Here is a 16,781-nt window from a genome sequence, read left to right on the forward strand (position 1 = left end):
CAAAGCTGATTTGCTTTGACACTGTAAGCTGATGTAACAGTACGTTTACTTTATGCACTTTTAAAGTTTGATTTCAGTCGGACTAAAACAATAATTCTGATTAGAAAAGACTTAGAAATGTGCTAAAACTGACAAATGACTAGATGGGCAGAAATAATGATCTGAAAGTGTTTTGTGATATCTGAGGTTGAAAAAGAAATGAAGTACAGTACCTGTGGTGTGAAAGGATTGTGAGCGCAGGGGGCGAACCTGTGGAACAGCATCAGGGTCGACATAAAAGTCTGCGCTGAGTGTAGGAGAGGAACCCCGGGTCAGCTGACCTATACTAGCAGCAGCATAATCTATATGATAAACACACAAATACATTTATAGTAAAATTCAAGACTAAAAAAATTAAGTAACCCACACAAAAAATAATTCTGAAGGCGAAGCTTAAAAAAACACTTCCTGATCACCCCCCCCACCCCCCAAAGAAAAAACAAAGCAAAACCAAACCAAAATCAAACCAAAACACTAAATAAAAAATTTTCCATAAAGAAAATGAAGCCTATTTTATGACAGTTAAGAAGATTTTTTTAATTATGACATTATTTTCATGACAATTAAGCACATTTTACCCTCTAATTATCATTACCGAAATGCAATATATCACATTTTATTACTGTAATGCATCCGGATGTTTTACTTTTAAGTTGCTTTAAAAAAAAATATATATATTTATATATATTTTGTGAAAAGAGAAAATTGACAAGTTCTGTACCATTTCAGACAGCACTTAACATTTGCTTTGGACTTATCCATGGTGAAGAATATACACAAGCATTATATGATCAGTGTTTATTTGCAATTGTGTGTATGTGCCTGTGTATGCTTGTTACCTGGCAACGAGGAGGAGGAGTGTGTGCGAGCGAGGCCCTGTAAGTGGAGATTGGGCTGTGGGGAAAAACAGAACACATATTGCCATTAACTTTAACATCTACCAGAGTGACAATGTTAAGAATACATTTAAGACAAAGATAAAAGTCAGGAATACGAATGTAGGATATAATCACAGCGTTACAGAGTCCTTTTTCACTAATGACCATTGAACATTGATGACCAAGTTCTCTTATTACATTCAGTGTAAGGAACAACACAATGTGTCACTTTGATCGTAAAGAGTTCACTCTATTATGTTATAATGACATAAAAAGGAAATCAGATTTATGAACAACAGTATCTACAATCTCATAGTAAACAATTTATTTTTAACCTGGTGGTTAGCTGACTTGAATTAAGATACCATAAAAGATCTACCAATAAGACAGGACTAAAACCAGCAATGTGAGTTCTGAGTACCAAAACCTCAATGTGATTCAGGGGCCATATTTTAGAAACACCCTATCTTTTAGATCCTAACTTGAAACTTGTCAGATCTTAACTTGAGACTTTCCCATTAAGCTCGGATGGCAGGCAAGTGAGACTTGACCAACACAAAATAGGTATCGTTTGAAAGCTTAGTTCTACTTTCCAATGCAGGCATTATGACCAAAGCTAAACAAGTGCTTTGAAATTTTCAGACAAGAAGTGTTCCATTTTGATCATTTATAAAAAAATAAAATAAATAAAAAAAATAAAATAAAATAAAAAGCACTGTAAATATTATTGCAATCATTAAAAACAGAAAACTCATCAAATAGCCATGTGTCATACTCTCAAAGAGTAGAATACAACCAGCCTATTTGTTTTACTCAAAATATAGTGAGTAATAGCTAAGTACATGTCTTTGACATTTATGTTTCATGTGAACAAGTATTGCTTATATGCCGTGTTTTCGCTTATAACTTGAAGAAAAATAAACAGAACATAAAATATCACATCACATACCTTAGAGAAGGTGATTATCTTTCAAACGAGCCCACACACAAGGTAATCAAATGCATAAATCACTATATTCACACGAAGCACAATATTACATATGGCCACCAGGAGATGGAGCCAAGTAAATGACAAAGACTTGATGCAGCCTCATTGATTCAAATGGCACTCATTCTGTGAAATCTCATTATTAAAATCATGTCTGCATGCAATGCAAACCTTTAGTCATTGTTGTGTTTGCATGTGTACTTAGTTTTTATGTACAATTATTATGTTTTATTTGTTTGGAGATGCTTTTGGACACTAAGATAAATTATTTTTGTAATGCTATAACTTTTGATTGCTTTGTTGTATCAACACAATTTTTTTCTCAGTTACAGTTCACATGATTGGGAACTAAACAAAAGCAGTTTTTCGGAGCCATTTATTACATCTAGAGATATATAATGTCAAATCAGAGAAATCAGAAAAAAGTAAATTTTTGACTTTTTTTTGTTGTTGTTGTGATTTTTCATCAGTTTCTTAGGCTGAGAGTCTCAGAATGTATTATAATCTATATCATAAATTATTTTTTTAAAGTTTTCTTTAAAATGATACCAAAGACTTGACCCTCCTTGTTTTTTTGTTTTGTTTTTCTTTGTTTTTTTTTTTAACTTTTTGTAACTTTTGTCGAGTTATACACATGCAAAGCAATTTTGGGTATGCCATTGAAACAGGAAATCTTAAAAAAAAAAAAAACACCTTCAGCGCTTAAAGGATTAAGCAAATAAATAAAAAAAATGTATTTGAGCAAATAAACTCAAAAACATATATTCAGAGTGTACGGCAATCATTCACTCCGAACGCATGTTTTTGCGTTTATTTGCACTGTATTTCAATTGTTTTTCTATGTAAACATGTGATAGATGAACGTCTTTGCCAAATCTCACTGTTTTTTAAGCGTTAACTCCTGCATTCTGTTCTATTCATTGCGATGTGTCTTAGTTCCCTATCTGTCACTCACTCGACGTTGTGTCAATGTAGTGACACTAGGGGTCACTCTTGGGAGCCCGAGACACCTCTGGTCTTTGAAAAAATGCCAATGAAAATTGCCGAGTGGTGCCGAGTGCCACTCCCCCGGACATACGGGTATAAAAGGAGCTGGTATGCAACCACTCATTCAGATTTTCTCTTCAGAGCCGAACGGTCATGCTCATTGAGCTGAACTACTATTGTTCATTCACCTCTGCTGGATCTGACGGCGCATTTCAGCGGCTTCTCCCTCCTCTGCACTGGTGCACTGCAGAGAACGCCCCTGGGCGCTTCGGCAGAAAAAAGAGAGTATATTTACTGAAAGAGTTTACTTCTCTAAAAGAGTATATTTCTCTAAAAGAGCGGCACACACGGAACATCTTTTTAAAGACACGTCTTTTTAAAGATGTCTTTCCGATTGTGTGTTATTCCTGGTTGCGGTCGTTATCTCTCAACTTCGGATGGTCATGAACGCTGTCTTTCATGTCTGGGCACCACCCACACGGAGGCAGCGTTCGTGGATGGTTCCATGGCAATGTTGCGGTCGCGGCTTGCTTTCGTTAGAAAGCATGCCACCCCAGCGACTCCCCGCCTCGGTCCTTCTACCTACGGGTATGAAGCCAGCGCGGCTAGCACTGGGGGCGATTTGGGGAGATCGATGAGATCGCCTCCGCCGGGTACCCCCCCGTGGACCTCCCATTCCCCAGCACGCTCGTCTGCCCCAGTCGGGCTTCCGGATGAGTCTAGCCTCTTGTTTGGAGCCCACGAAGATGATGAGCTCTTGAGCGCAGCATCGGAGAGCGGGCTTGTCCAGTCTGACGCAGAGGCCTCAGCTGGGCTCCCCCCCTCGGGGACGATTGCCCAGTCACAGGCTGATGCAGAAATGACAGACATGCTTTCACGAGCGTCGGGTTAGAGTGGAACCCTCCACTCCCCCCTGAACCCTCGCGGCACGATGACTGGTTCCTGGGCTCGCGGCGCCGCTCAAAGCAGCCACGCACCGCTCCGGTGCCTTTCTTCCCGGAAGTGCACAAGGAGCTGACGAAATCATGGGAGGCACCTTTTACTGCCCGGCCCCGATTCCGCAGTTCCCCCGCCCTCACTACCCTCGATGGCGGGGCGGCCAGGGGCTATATGGCAATTCCCCTGGTGGATAAGGCGCTCGCGGTGCACCTATGCCCACAGAGCGCCGCCACCTGGCGCGGACACCCTAAGCTCCCGTCCAAGCCCTGTAGGTTCACGTCGTCCCTGACGGCTAAAGCCTACAGTGCTGCTGGACAAGCCGCCTCTGCCCTGCACGCCATGGCTTTCCTACAGGTCCACCAAGCCAAGGCGTTGAAAGAACTGCACGAGGATAGTTCAGCCCCAGATTTGATGCAGGAACTGCGCTCGGCGACCGACCTCGCTCTCTGAGCGACGAAGGTCACGGCGCGGTCTCTCGGGCAGACGGTGGCCATATTAGTGGTCCAGGAGCACCACCTTTGGCTCAACCTGGTTGAGATGGGTGAGGCTGACAAGACACGGTTCCTTGCTGCCCCCATTTCCCAGGCTGGCCTATTCGGCGACACCGTCGAGGACTTTGCCTAGCAGTTCTCGGTGGTGAAGCAGCAGACGGAGGCTATCCGGCATATCCTGCCCCAGCGCGGCTCAAGATCCCGCACCCCGTCTGCTCATCGCCAAGGGCGTCCCCCTGCGGTGACTGCACCGGCTCTGCCGCAGCCTGCCCCTTCAGCCCGGCCCCGGCATGGAGCCCACTGCAGGAAGCAGACGCCACCCGTCTCACAGTCGGCTGCTAAGAACCCACGGAGGTCGTCAAAGCACCCCTGAGACGGGCGACCCAGGGACGAAGAAACCCACTTACCTGGAGCTGGTAAGAAGACCACTCCATCCCCCGGTGGAGGGCCGGGTGGAGAATCTTTTGTTGCCTTTTTGTTTGATTTCGCCGCATGCCCAAGTGGCTGCGGTACCCAACAGTTCAGCAAAAGACCGGTTTCCTTCTTCCCTGGGTCACATACCCGGTGTGCACGGTCGTCATCACGACTACCGTCCACGGGTTTTTCCTTGCAGGATTGGCACTCCAGCAGTGGTCTTCCCACCCCTGAGCGCCCAGCTGTGGCACACAGCCGCCCCTGATGTGGCAGTCTCCACGGGTTACGAGGACAGGCCTCTTCCTCCCCAGTCCCAGGCTGTTCTGGGGTGGTCATAAGAAGCCAGGTAAGTGCTTTGATGTCCCTAGACTCAGCACGGCTACGACATGGTGTGGCACCTCGAGCTCCCTTACGAGTATGCCTTTAAGTGGCGTCTGTTCACTAAGTGGTGTTCTTCCCGACGGTCTACTCTCACGTGAGCCTGAGACCCCGACCGGGCTATGTGCCCAAGGTTCCCACGACCCCTTTTAGGGACCAGGTTGTGAACCTGCAAGCGCTGCCCCAGGAGGAGGCAGACCCAGCCATCGTTGCTGTGTCCGGTGCGTGCTTTACGCATCTATTTGGATTGCACGCAGCGCTTTAAGATCTCTGAGCAGCTCTTAGACTGCTTTGGTGCACAGCAGAAAGGAAGCGCTGTCTCCAAGCAGAGGATCGCCCACTGGCTTACTGACGCCATAACTATGGCATATCACACCCAGGACATGCCGCCCCCGGTAGGGCTACGAGCCCATTCTACCAGGGGTGTAGTGGCCTCCTGGGCCCTGGCCAGGGTTGCCTCTCTTACAGACATTTGCAGAGCAGCAGGCTGGGCAACACCCAACACCTTTGCAAGGTTCTACAACCTCTGGGTGGAACCGTTTTCATCCAAGGTAGTGGCACGCAATATAAGCGGATAAGCCCGGGATAGCCGGCTGGGTGTATCGCTTGCACATAGCGCCTTCCACCTCTTTTTGAGCTGAAGACATGTGCCATTAATTCCCAGTAGTGTTCACAAACTTTGTTCCCTGGTTGACTTCCTCCGAGCCCTGTGGCAGTCCAGTTTTCAGAGAGACTCGCTGCTGGTCCAGTACATGTGCTAACTAAGAGTCCTGTTCTGGGGTAGGTGCTCTGCATGTGGCGGTTCCCTGTAAGGCTAACCCCATGCAATGTATATCTTCCGCTAATTTGTTTCCCTGTTGGCAAACTGCGTCTTCCTTGGGCAGAGCCCCTCTGCCCCAGTCTCCATGTTTGTAGTAACTCCTCCCCCGTTGGGTAGGATCTACCTTGAAGACTCTCCACATGGTCGGAAAGACCATGTGACGTATTTTTCCACTTAAATAGCCCCCCCTCTCTTTGGGCGAGGTGTGGTCTCCACAGTGTCCTCCCCTTGGGAGGGACACCCCCCGATTCGGTTGATGACTCGGAGTACAATTAAACTTTTAATAAAAAATATGTTAGTAACAATCATAATTCCCTTCATTTAAAAATAAACTCCACCATGTCTGTACTTTGCTAACTTGCAAAAAACAACAATAGCATTAAGTCACTTTGCTTGAAGAAGATGTAAAGAAATAATTCAAGAGGCTGTGAAGTTTGAGAACAGTGAATACACACCTGTGAGGTGGACAGTGATCCGGTTCCACTCAGGTAAAGTAGTTGAGGGGTGTCTCCTGGACCGAGCGGCTCCAAAGGCTCTCTCCTCATTAGGGCCTCTGCCCGACGAATGATGTCCCTCATGCGGTGAATGAATCCCTCCCTCTCCCCAGGTAGGATAAACTCATTATGTACCTAAAAGGGTGCAAAGTGACAAATAAGCTAACAGGGTTGATTTAATTTTGAGTCCTCTTACGTGCTGTGCATAGCAGAGTTCCTTAATCAGTTAACCTTCCAAGGTCTCAATGCTTGCCATTAAATTAAATTAAATTGATACAGGACAGTGGACAAACAAAAACATTTTATCACATTGTGCCACAGGCAAACAGTGCTGTCCATATTCAAGTCTCTAAAATCAAGTCTGACCATTACCAATGACAGACCCTTAAATAAAACTTTTAGTCACAGCTAACACAAGGAAGCCAGAGAAAGCAACAAACAAATGCTCTATTAAGCAACACCCAAACCAGATTCAATTTTACATAACCACATTAGCTTCACCCTACTGTTTAATTACTATATCTCTTATTTTCATATTAGTACTGACACTATAACAGACTAAATATTATGAGATAATTGGAGGATAAAAATATATCTAAAAAGCTGACAAGGCAGAAGGGGCTGTCTTATCTGTGTTTCTCTGTCCTGTTTGGCCTCCATAACTTTTGGGGACACCTTCAGTGGAGACTCCGTACCAGCACTCAGCCAGATTGATTTTTTTAAGTATGACTTTAAGGGCCCTATTTTAAGAGCTCTACGCTTTAAGAGCAGTGCTATGCGATACGTTATATGGGCAAAGTCAGTGGGCATAGCCATGAAGTTTTGATATTTTAAGGCAAGCATTCACTAAGTCTAGGCGCAAGGGGGTTCGGAGAAAATAAAAATACTAATGGGCTGGGTCAAGTGCAATTTAATGAGGTTCTTCTCCAGTTATTGAACCGTCTGGGTCCTATTATAAAGTATATTCCATTCCCTGAAACGAAAACAGCACATTAAAAAATAGTTAGTGTATATGGCCTGTCAATGCAATGCATCCCCTGCACTGTATTGTCGCCTGTGGTGCTCCAGATTGCGATGTATGTGTTGCCTCTCTGGGACTATTGGCTCTCGTCCTGCTTGCCAGTGTCTCACCTGCTTGAAATATGCTTTGCTTCTCTCCCATTGTTCATTGTTTTTTTTTTTATGTATATTTGTTATATGTTTCTCTGTTTAATGTTTTATGTTTAATTTCTGTACAGCGTTCTTGAGCTTTGGAAAGGTGCTATACAAAACAAACTGCAAATCTAGGAACTGACTTTAGAGTTTGCGTTGAGATTCAATGTGTTTCTACAAGGTCTTAGCGCAATGGCTTATTTTTCATGAAAATTGTAAATTGTGCTCAGTAAAATAAAATACACCCACAGTTTGCACGCATGCGCCAACAGATAGAGCAAACACTCCCACCCACGACCACTGCGTGCACTGAAACGCCCCTTTCATCTGATTGGTCAACCCGCCCTGTCTTCTGTATGCTACTGCCTTAATCCTATCAACCAGGATTAGGGTTGGGATCGCTCTGCAAATTTGTCCAAATGTTCAGATATTGTCCTGCACCATCACTCATTGTAAACTGCGTGCCATATGTAGTAGAAACTTGATGCTGGGCACATGACTGGTGTTGTTGTGTGTTGCCTCCGCTTCTGAGACAGTCAATCCGTGCATCTTATCACGTGGCTCCTTGTGCATGACACTGTGGAGACTCCCAGCATGTGGAGGCTCATGCAACTCTCCGCGATCCACGCTTAACTTACCACGCACCTATTGAGAGCGAGAACTGCTAATCGCAACCACGAGGAGGTTACCCCATGTGACTCTACCCTCCCTAGCAACCGGGCCAATTTAGTTGTTTAGGAGACCTGGCTGGAGTCACTCAGCATACCCTGGATTTGAACTCGCGACTCCAGGGGTGGTAGTCAGCGGCAATACTCGCTGAGCTGCCCAGGCCCCCAATCATAAAATGTTATTAAATATAAAAAATAATATACAGTATAATAGACCAACTCCCAGTCAGCATACAGCCAAGTGATGTGGCTTGCGATCTCTCACGCGTCGTCCATTAGAGACACCTTGCAACAACACCAGTCATGTGCCCAGCAACTGTTTAAAGTAAGTTATATGGAATGCATAGTTCACAGTGAGTGGTGGTTTGGGACAATATTTAATGAAAATTTAGAAAAAATTTGGGCCAGCAAAATCCCCAGTCCACCCCTGAGGATAGGATTAAGGCAGTACAAAAGACGGTCAGGTTGACCAATCTGATGAAAGGGGCTTTTCCATGCCGCCCACATGTGTGTATCAAATATTCAAGCCGAAAACAAATTTTTAAACAACGAACGAAAACAAAAAAATCAAGCCATTTGCACCTTTCTCTTTATTCCTTTTTAAACCGAAAATGAAATGGTCAACAGAAAATTAGTTTGTGTCTGCTAATTCTATTCATAAGTATTAAAACCAATGAAGAAGAAACCGCATTTGTAGTTTTTCATTTTTTGGGTTAAAAAAAGAAAAAGGAATAGATGCAAAAGTACATGGACTGTAGCATGAAGAGCTGCACTCCAAAAAATAGAGCCATTCGTTTAAAAATGTAAAAAATGTTATGACATTCCAGTATAATTTTCTGTAAAGCTGCTTGGAAATGCACTCATTAGAAAATCCCTATATTTTATTATCTACACTTGGTGTTTGATTATGAGGTGAGTTTTCAGAAAAATAATACATTGGCAGGAAAAAAGTATGAAAAATGTTGAACACTTGGATTTACCTGGACTTCTGCATAAACTGGTCATAAAATGTGATCTGACTTTCAACCAAGTCTGCTAATACAGTGTGCTTAAACAAATATGATTAGGGGAAAAAAATGCAAAACTCTGCTCTGTGAATATTTGCAGTTTTACACATTGTTTGTGAGTTATTTGTTTAAGAAGACTGTGTTTGTCTTCTGTTGAAGAGCAGATCAAATTTTAAAGAGCACCTATTATGGTTTTTAAACGTGCCTAATTTTGTTTTGAAGGTCTCATACAATAGATTTACATGCATCCAAGGTCAAAAAAACACTTTAATTTGTTCATAATTTAAATTGCAGCATTATCTTTTTTTCCCAGTGTCAAAAACGACTCGTTCAACGATCTGTTCTAAAGGATTCCTTCTAAACTCCTCCTTTCAGAGAGCCTACTCTGCTCTGATTGGTCAGATGTCCCAGTCTGTTGTGATTGGTCTACCGCTGTGTAGTGTAGTGTTTGAGGGCGGGTCAAAACGGTTCGCGAGCAGCCAATGAAGACCAGAGGCAGGTTTTATGTTACCAAATTACGTAGGTTAGTACAGGAAGTAAGTCTGGAATTACTAACGACTCATTTCAGGTGTTCAGAATAGGTTCTTTCTTTTGGAAGTCAATAACTCCATTTGTCGTGCATTTTGATTTTTGAAACTTTGCAGACTTTTTTACATTCATAAACAGCTATATAACACACTACATGAAAGGTAATATTTGAAAAACCATAATAGGTGCTCTTTAACACCAATTTATGCAAAAATCCTGGTTCCTTTCACAGCAGCTCACCATCACTGCAGCAATGTCTTCCGGGTTGTCTCCATCCAGATCGAATTTAAACGTCACCATCTTGCTGTTGTGTGTCTGTAGCTGACACTCCACCACCCGGTCCACTTTATCAGACAGCTGTATGAGGAAACACACAGACAGGTATAATGAGACATTATTTATATGGGAAAGCATCACACAAACACAACCGTCATCTGATTTTGAGAGCAGTTCCTCTGTAATCCATTAACAGACTTTGTATCAATGGACAGAGAGGTTTGGAACCATGGATGGACAGTTAATTAAGACTAGTTAATCAAACGATGAGTCACCCCAGTGATTCGTAGACGTGAGCGAGCCCTCTTCCTCAGCAGCTTGGTCCCTGTGCGTTTGCTCTGTCCTTTCCCACCCCTCTCTGATAGGCCCTCGTTTCCGTCACTCAAGCCGGAGGTGACATCAGAGGCGTAGCTGTTCAGAAAGGAAGGGACACATGACGATATGTATAAAATACATGGAGAGGAGTTCACTAAGAATTAATTGTGCCTGCTGACAGTGTGCATGCAATATTTGCGTTGTTTTAGCACCAGAAAGAGGTGAAAGATGAAAATAGGAAAAAAGACTAAAAGTGGCAAAATTGTTTGGTGAACTGGTGAATTGCTATTTTTGATGTTCTGAACTTCACAGAACTGATCTTCACAGAACTTTCCTTTTATTAATTTACCATTAGATTATCTAAATCAGGTTGAGCTAATTTAGTGTAATGCAATTGTGCCCTATTTGACCATATGCTACTTTTGCTTTGCCTTCATCAGGCCTCCTAAAGAAATGGCCTTTGTGGTAAATTGCTCCCCTGAGCTAAATCATTACCATTAATGCACTTACCACTGAGCTGTGTGTGTAAATGTGTGTGTATGAGTCATACAAGATAGGGACCACGCCACTGGAGCACCACGGCCACTGTGTGTATACGTGGCACTATGTTGGTCAGTTGGTGAGTAAGATTGTAGCTTTCACAGCTGGGCTCATTTCTTGATGTCAATGCAAAAGCCCATTTCTTACAGAGGATGGATGTAAACCAAGAATTTAAATATTATTAAAAATTAAGTGTATACATTTTTCGACATATAAATACTACCCTAGCTTAATATATGTAACTACAAGTAAGCCAATCCTAGATTTATTTCCCTTAAAATTGATTTCCCCCATGGCTCTGTAGTGCTATCGAAACATTGCTCTTTTTGTTTGAGCATCCCGACCAGCCTGCCCAGCCAGCAACACTGGCTCAACCAATAGTGTGCGTTTGAGACAGGACCATGTGTTTGTTCAACCATTGTTAGACAGTGGGATTGTTCTTGTAAACCCTTTTGAAAACAGTCATTATTTTTGCAGTTTCATTTGTTGCCACTAGAGGCACAGAAATTACGGACAACAACTATAAATAATAGTCATGGCACCAAATCTGAAATAATACCTTAACAGGTTACGACAATAATGTACTTACTTATCATTCTCCTCCTTACTTTTTTATTTTTTAACTTCCCCTTCTTCTTTAAAATGACAATTATTGTCAATGGCAAATGTTGCTGTTTACAAAACAAAACAATGCCAAACCCAATATTGCAAATTGTATGTAGTTGTAGTATGTAGTCCAGAGATTAGTGCTATGATTACCTGTCAACAGGAGAGGAAAATCCACTGGCACTACCTGACTGGGTCTTGTCTGTATTTTGTGACACAGCAATGCTCTGTGGGATGACCAATGGCAAAGGGGAACATGTAGCAATGAAAATCATGATTCAAATGAGGTAAACCTCACCCAAATGAGCACAATTAATAATTTACACACATTTATGGCTTTGGTGCATTTGCATAATAGTTTTTCAGTAAAGTAATCTCTGCTGTATAATGGTCTGAAACCCACAAATTTTACCTTTAACTTTTAATTATTTTTACTTTAGTAAATAAAATAAATCATTACTGTTCATCATTTTAGGCATCCCCTGTGCCCTGGCACACTTGCTACCTACCGAAGGGAAACGGAGAGCTGGGATTGGTGCAGCCAGTGTGGGAGGTGCTTCAGTGGGTGGGACTTCAATGGGTGGGGCTTCTACATGTGGAGTTACACTGGTTGGTTGTGGAGCTGTGGGGGGTTGGCATGCCACAGGAGCATGACCCTCTGAAGGCTCCTGAAGCCCAGAGGAACTCAGGTAGCCATCTGTCTCACAGTCAGCTGCCATCGTTACCACAATTGAACAAAAAGATTTTGTTAAAGTGCAGCTAGCTGATAATAGAGACTTCATGCGTGAACTAGCAAGGCTGGAGAGTAACCACCATATATGCTCACAACATATTTTGGTCATCTACAGGTCAATGACATGGTTTTAACATAAGCTTTAGCAAACTTATTCATATGTATCTATTTTGAAAAATCTCTCAAATCCAATGTCTACATGCTCTCTTTATAAATTCAAACACTAGACAGAAAAATCAGGAGCTGTTTACACCTAACACATTTCTGTGCCCGTTTGCGCTGTTTTTCATTTATTTTTCTATGTTAACATGCTAGAGTACACCTTTGAACACTACGATGAGTCTCGCTGTTTATTCAACATCTTGCTCTAGAGGGCAGCATTTTTTGGACACCATGTCAATTGAAAAGAACTTCAATTTGTAAAATGTGTCTCAAGACACCTGCGTTCTGTTCTATTTGTTGCGCTGTGCCTTAGTGTTTTTTTACGAAAAATGCGTTCGGTGAAACGGCCCCTTATGTGCACTCGTGTGCTCAGTAGTGACAGCAATTATTTATCCTGAAAACACATTAATTGCATGACTTGATCTAGTTCAACTTCAAAACACTGCATAACGATTGAATGCCCGACAGTATATTTAATGCTAACACGTCAAATTGGGATTCCTTTTTAATTATTTCTGATCAATATTGCATTTGTTAGGCCTGTTTGTTACGGTGGCATTTTTGATGGTACCTTGTGGTCTGATCGGTTAGAACAACTTGCATCAGCGCTATAGCGAAGACTTTAAGTTTGGGCAGCAATGGCGCACAACTATGGAGTCCCTTAAAGAACAGGGTGGGAATTGTTTTTTTCTGAAATAGTTTTGCAATAGTTTGCCCTCTCAATAGTTTTACTATAGTAACCATATTTTAACCTTGATATTCATAGTAAAACCATAGTAACCACAAGAATTGCCATGGTTAATCTATATTAAAACCATGGTTACTTAACTTACTTTCCATGATTACCACAAAATACTGATTTTTATTACCATAGTTTTCATTTTCCTGTATTATCACTATGGTTTTACTACGAATATCATGGTTAAAATATGGTTACTGTAGTAAAACCATGGTAAATGTATTGCGAGGGCACGCAAAACTTATTGCGAGGCAATGCAAAACTTCTTGCCAGGGCACGCAAAATTATTTCAGAAAAACAATTCCCGCCTTGTCCTCTAAGGGGCTGCGTTCGCAACACTGCATTCTTGCATTAAAAAACAGTTCGAAGATGCGCAATTGTATGGAGCAGAACACAGAATCCAACTTTTAAAAGTTAAACTATTTTTTACTTACACGTTGTCTTAAAAAATGGCAACACGCATACTTTAAGGTGCTAAAAAAAAAGTGAGATGCAAAGTAAGTTTGATGCATGTCTACATAGACCCCCTTTGAATTTTTTTTAAATTTGTAACAAAGTGCCAGTTAATATGCAGTAAATTAGCAGATAACTATACAATTTGCTGCAAATTATTGCCAGAAGTTTGCAACTCTTCACCGGTAGTGGTGAACATGCAGCAAACCTATGTCAACAATGGACAATTTACCACTGCTGGCAAGTACTTCTATGGCAGACATGTGGCAATAATTAAGTGTTTGGCGCAAAGCTCATTTGCATGTAAAAATGCTGACTGGTGAATTTGCAACATTTTTGCCACAGGGGTTTGCCAGAACTCTGTTCTATAATTGTATTTAGATTTATGTAAGAGCCACCATACAAAAAATATCACAAAGGGAACTCACTTCATCACCCCACCCCAACCCAGAGTACTCAAATACTTGGATTTACAGTACCATTGTAAAATTGGAGATACACTGACCTATACCTAAAGATGTTGTTTACTGACTTTACCCAACATAACTCCTCTAAACTGGCATATTAGTAAACATACTGTAAGTGCACATGGTACAGTAACAAAGGTATGTAGCCCTCTTGTTTGCCCACTAATGATTAAATCATGTTGGTTTAAACATTTTGTTGGTCATGGGAAACATGTGACGAACTGGACAAACATGAAACACTCATCCACAGACACTATTGTGAGAACATGTTTCTGTGCATATAACAGCCACTGTCTTGGGTTTCATTCAGTCATGTTGGCTCTACAGTAATAGGTGGGGGACAAAGTCATGGAAAAAGGCTTTTAGCAAGAAATGAAGGCAACAGATCAACAGCAGACAGGATTTCGGAAACTTACAACACAGACTGAAAGATTGATCCGCTTAATAAATTTATATGGTTAGGTTGGACAATACACCTTTGAAAATACTTGGACAACACTCTATGCATAAATATATTTAAATACATATAAATACATTTGCCTGACAGTTGATCAGCTGTCAAACAGTGTGACCTTTCCAGTAAAAGCTACTCTTTTTTAACTTGTAGCGGTGTTGTGCAACAAAACGCTACATTGCTAATTTTCATGACACACTGTTTGCATATTACAGTCAAATGAGCCGAGGCACTAATCAGATGTACTTTCCTATACTGTTTTCTTCCTCATATGCTGAGTTGGAAATTCAGATTCATTTGGGTGAATCGATTTGTTTAGACAATTCATGAAAACAAACACTGATTCACAGATTCAAGTCCCTGAATCTGAAAAATGTATTTAATTTCTGCTGTTCATTATGGTTTTCAACTAGAGCCAAATAAATTAAGGGTATATCTTACACACACAAACTTACATGCTGCTGATGAGTAGCTGGCATGACGTATGTTGAAATGCTGCCGCAGGTCTGCCTCTGGCTCTTCAGGTTCAGTGGCAAAGCTGGCGTTGAAGCCAGAGTCCACAGATTCATTTGCAGGCAGGGAAACAGGGCCAGACACAGTCACGGTGGGTGGAGCTTGAGTGGTTGTGGATATGGGCGTCTCTACAGGAGGCTTGGGAGTAGCTGGGTTTGAAACTAAAGATTCAGCTTCAGGAGTGGGTTCTAGTTCCTCCTCAATCACCTCCTCCTGACACCTCTTCTGTGTCTCTTCGGCCTGCCGACGGAGCTTCTCTCGCTGGCGCTTGATGGTGGTGACGCGATCACGGATGGCTTTGGCCACAAGCTTGTAGTCGGCTTCACATACGAAGCCAAGAATTACCTGAAATAAATGACATGTAATTTGAATAAGCTTTTAAGGGAACAGTTCACCTGAAAATGAACATTCCAGCCCAACTAGACCAGGCATAACATCATTTGCTCATCCAATGGCATGACTTTGGGCGGGACTACCTCTTTGAACAATGAACGAACAATAGGGGAGTTTTCATAGTCATGATTATTGCAGTGCTGTTTGGTGCTGTTTTGTTTGGTAGTGCATACATAAGCGAACATAAATTGAGATCTCAGATCTCACCATTTCCTGAGCCACCTCCTCTGGGACGTCCTTGTAGAGTTCGAACAGGAACTCAATGGCGTTGTTGTCCTTGTATTTGCCGTGGAGCTTCTTGGTGTCATCCATTCGAAGCCACAGTTTAAGGCCAGACTTCACCATGTCATCTTCCTCGGCCAGCTCGACATGGACGCCATTATTCTCCTGGAAAAAAGTGTGCTCTAAAAGGTCCTGGATAGTGTACCTAGGAAACCAAGGACAGATAAAATGCATACAATCACATACTTCCTCTGTGTTTTAATTGTAAATACAGAATAATTGTAAGCTACTTTAGCAATTTAGTTGTTTTAGCTATTATTTTTTATGAATTTATAGCTATATCTCCTTGTTGTTAAGGCTATATCTACAGCTGCTTAAAAAATCCTAGCAATACAAATTTACTACACCTATCTTAGGGGGATATGAGCTGTCAGGCAACCACTTTGAGGTTTGAAATGTGATTCAGAGTCAGAAAATTATCATCTACTATTATTAATTAAATCAACACTATTACTCATCAGAATAACCTGCTACTGGATGGGGTGAGTCATGATATTGACCAAAAGCCTTATATAATCACCGGATGACATTGAATGGAACCAGGCAGAAATGGATTGTACTGAATCATTACCCCATTACAAGGATATTTCAGGTAGAATAAAAGAGAAAGGGGGTTAAAAATGATGTTGGACACTTAAATTAGTAATCAAAGTGATTGCAAATGGCAAACAGGTCGAATGAATATCCAAAATTCAGTTTAAGCCCAGCTCTTGCCAGCTATGTTAAGGTGGGCACCCACCCCTTCATGGCAATGGGATTCCCTGATGGCAGTGGCCACTTTCAGCAGGATATTGCACCCTGCCACACTGCAGGGCGCAATATCCCTGCAGTGTGGCCTTGAAAATGCCAGTCAGTACTGTTCAATCACTTATTAAGAAGTGGAAAATTCGGGGATCTCTTGATACCAAGCCAAGGTCAGGTAGACCAAGAAAGATTTCAGCCAAAACTGCCAGAAGAATTGTTCGGGATATAAAGAAAAACCCACAGGTAACCTCAGGAGAAATACAGGCTGCTCTGGAAAAAGACGGTGTGGTTGTTTCAAGGAGCTCAATACAACAATACTTG

At 42.1% G+C, this 16,781-nt stretch overlaps 1 protein-coding gene across 1 annotated transcript in view; it reads right to left on the reverse strand.

Moving 5' to 3' along the window:
* Window positions 1-16,781, reverse strand: part of LOC127452222 (serine/threonine-protein kinase WNK4-like) — an 89,170-nt gene that overhangs the window by 10,027 nt on the left and 62,362 nt on the right. Inside the window, exons 6-14 of the mRNA XM_051717564.1 lie at window positions 15,642-15,861; window positions 14,984-15,386; window positions 12,030-12,232; window positions 11,674-11,747; window positions 10,335-10,470; window positions 10,024-10,140; window positions 6,390-6,563; window positions 879-933; window positions 213-341 (exon numbers count right to left, since the gene is read on the reverse strand). Coding sequence (XP_051573524.1) covers window positions 213-341; window positions 879-933; window positions 6,390-6,563; window positions 10,024-10,140; window positions 10,335-10,470; window positions 11,674-11,747; window positions 12,030-12,232; window positions 14,984-15,386; window positions 15,642-15,861 — 1,511 coding nt within the window. The remainder of the gene's footprint in view (window positions 1-212; window positions 342-878; window positions 934-6,389; window positions 6,564-10,023; window positions 10,141-10,334; window positions 10,471-11,673; window positions 11,748-12,029; window positions 12,233-14,983; window positions 15,387-15,641; window positions 15,862-16,781) is intronic.

The sequence above is a fragment of the Myxocyprinus asiaticus genome, chromosome 14 (genome assembly GCF_019703515.2).
Source record: "Myxocyprinus asiaticus isolate MX2 ecotype Aquarium Trade chromosome 14, UBuf_Myxa_2, whole genome shotgun sequence".
NCBI lineage: Eukaryota > Metazoa > Chordata > Actinopteri > Cypriniformes > Catostomidae > Myxocyprinus > Myxocyprinus asiaticus.